General features: G+C 49.5%; 1 protein-coding gene across 1 annotated transcript; it reads left to right on the top strand.

Annotated features, from left to right (window-relative positions):
* The first annotated feature begins 674 nt into the window (after positions 1-674).
* Positions 675-1,767, top strand: LOC103718278 (phospholipase A(1) DAD1, chloroplastic-like). Its single transcript, XM_008807018.3, is given in 2 exon segments — positions 675-1,067; positions 1,069-1,767. Coding segments are annotated over 2 exon segments (1,038 nt in total). The 5' UTR covers positions 675-728.
* Positions 1,768-2,920: the final 1,153 nt, after the last annotated feature.

The following is a 2,920-nucleotide window of genomic DNA, read 5'->3' as shown; positions in this document are numbered from 1 at the left end:
TTTTGTGGAGAATTGTTAGAGTTTTAATTTGAAAAAGAGTTTTTTTTTTTTAAAAAAGATATAAACCAACTTTATTCCCTAAATTTTAGTTGGTTCAAATGTTAATCACTGCAGGCCTGTATATAAGAGATGAATCACGTTCTTAAAGAAGCAGTGTTAATCACCTGCCTCGGTCGTAGCTTTTTTTTTTTTTTTCAATCTTTTCACTTTTTTAGTAGATTGTCTCTTTTATAATACTATTCTAAAATTATAAAATAATAAAATAATAATTTCTGGATCATATTCCTCCAACATCAAATCCATCTCTCGCTCCCTCTCTCTCTTCAATACCTCCACGACCTTTTCTCTCCCTGGCCCACTACCCATCCCCCAGCATTCCCATATCTAATCTCTCTCCGCCTATAAATCCCATGCAAGGACAATGCCCTTCAGCACCACCAACAACAATAACAACAGTAGCAGTAGCAGCTGAATACTATAACGCAGGAGATTCCGTTGCTACTCTCTCTCTCTCTCTATATATATATCTATATATAAAATAACTTTTTGTTTTGCTAAGAATACATACAATAGTTTATAATAAGAAACTAAACAACATGAGAGTTGCTACTGGTGCCACTCGCTATCGCTCTCTCCCGACTCCCCGGCGACGTTCCCTGATCACTTGTTCTATCTCTTCTGGATCTTCAACGCGCGGGCCGTCCACCGTAAGAATTGGGAGCCGGTGGATGGAGTACCAGGGTGCCAACAACTGGCATGGCCTTCTCGACCCACTCGACGACGCGCTCCGCTCCGAGATCGTCCGCTACGGCGAGTTCGTCCAGGCTGCCTATACTTCCTTCGACTTCGATCCTACCTCCCCCTCCTACGCTGCCTGCCGCTTCCCCAAGGACTCCTTCTTCCGCCGCTCCGGCCTCCCCAGCACCGGCTACCGCGTCACCCGCAATCTCCACGCCTCTTCCACGACCCGGCTCCCCCTCTGGGCCAGCTCCGCCCCCGCGTGGCTCTCCCGCCGCTCCGGCTGGATCGGCTACGTCGCCGTCTGCCAGGACAAGGACGAGATTGCCCCGCCTCGGCCGGCGCGACGTCGTCATCGCCTTCCGCGGCACCGCCACCTGCCTCGAGTGGCTCGAGAACCTCCGTGCCAGTCTCACCCACCTCCCTTGCCCCTTCCCACCGTCAGCCTCCCAGCCGGAGCCGATGGTGGAGCGTGGATTCTGGAGCCTCTTCACCTCCCCCGGCTCAGTCCGCCAGAGTCTCCGCGACGAGGTCCGCGACGAGATCGCCCGGCTCCTCGATGCCTACGGAGGCAAAGGTCACCCCCTCAGTCTCACAGTCACCGGTCACAGCCTCGGCGCAGCGCTTGCAGTGCTCACCGCTTACGACATCACGGCGACATTCCGACACGCGCCGATGGTCACCGTGGTCTCGTTCGGCGGGCCACGTGTCGGTAACGCAAGCTTCCGCCGCCGGCTGGAAGAGCAAGGGAGCAAGGTTCTAAGGATAGTGAACGCGCAGGACATCATAACCAAGGTTCCCGGTTTCGTCATCGACGACGGCAATGGGAAGAATCAGGACGCCAAAGAAGGCATGACACTGAGCTGGCTGCTGTCGAAGACTGGGTGGGTCTACGCCGACATCGGCCGCGAGCTCCGTCTCACCGGTCGTCGGACGGCCAATGTGGTGGCCTGCCACGACCTCAGCGTCTACCTCAACCTAGTGAACCAGCTCAGTACCAAGTGTCCTTTCCGGTCATTAGCTCATTAGATGATCCACTTCATGATTTTTTCTTTTTTTTGCAGTCTCACATTTTTTTGAAGTGAAATGCTTTAATCTTTTTTGTACGTAGAAAGAATTAGAAGGGAAATAAAAGAAGCAGAAAGCAAGGAAAAGGAGCACATAAAATGGAAAAGGTCTTGCTTGTTTTGTTATGGGTGCGGTTTGGAACATGCCTAAAGTTTGAAGTACAAAACAGTATATGAGGTAATAGACTGGTGGGGTTTTTTTTTTTTTCCGCTATAAGGCTAGTAAGTTATATCCGACGAGTACGGATGCATCTAATAAAATTAAAAAACAAATACCTCAGAGTGTCAGAGACAATTTTCTATCTTCAGCCCACAAGGTACTAATGGAGTGACTGGCTACAGAAGCAACTATCCAATCCATAGCCCCATTAGCTTCACGAAAAACATACTTGGCCTAAAAGTCCCCTCCATCCTTCATCATTGCCCAGATATCTCGGAGCAAAGAGTGGACGTAACCATTACCCATTGGGCCTCTCCGGATCTAATTAATGACCGTGATCGAGTTCTCCTCCAGGACGATGGAACTGGCCCGTAAAGCACACCGGGCATGACGAAGACCCGCCCAAACGGCTCTCAGCTCTGCGCCTGTAACGGATATGTCGAAGAGTTGACTGCCTTTTGCAGCCACGACTCTTGCAGACAGGTCTCGAGTAACAAAATCTGCGCCGCTTTTCGTACCTCTGTCCAAGATCGATCTATCGAAGTTGACCTTAAAAGAATTCGGAGGTGGGGGCTCGCGACTGGTGGCTTAGATTAAAAAAAAAAAGAGTTCTAAAACGTCACTCAGCAAATTTGATTTCAAAAGAGCTGGTTCGAGCTTTCTTTTTCTTATTGCAGTTGAGAACGGAAGTGGCGTGCGTTATATTTGTAGCCGAAAGTGATCTATGGTCGTGACTTTTTATGCAAGCGACGGTACGATAGCGGTAGGTGGTCAGAGAATGTTATCGCGCAAGCCGCGAATCTCACCGGCCAAACACCTTGGCTTTCAGGCTCACTGTCATACTCCAAGGTCACGACTCTGGCATGGAACTCATTTGGCTTCGATTCGAGTCTCACCATGTGTAATAATACCTTGATACCAATGTTTACCCAATACTTATGGCATGCAATTTAGA

The sequence above is a fragment of the Phoenix dactylifera genome, chromosome 17 (genome assembly GCF_009389715.1).
Source record: "Phoenix dactylifera cultivar Barhee BC4 chromosome 17, palm_55x_up_171113_PBpolish2nd_filt_p, whole genome shotgun sequence".
Lineage (NCBI taxonomy): Eukaryota > Viridiplantae > Streptophyta > Magnoliopsida > Arecales > Arecaceae > Phoenix > Phoenix dactylifera.
This window is presented reverse-complemented; position numbering and strand designations above follow the sequence as displayed.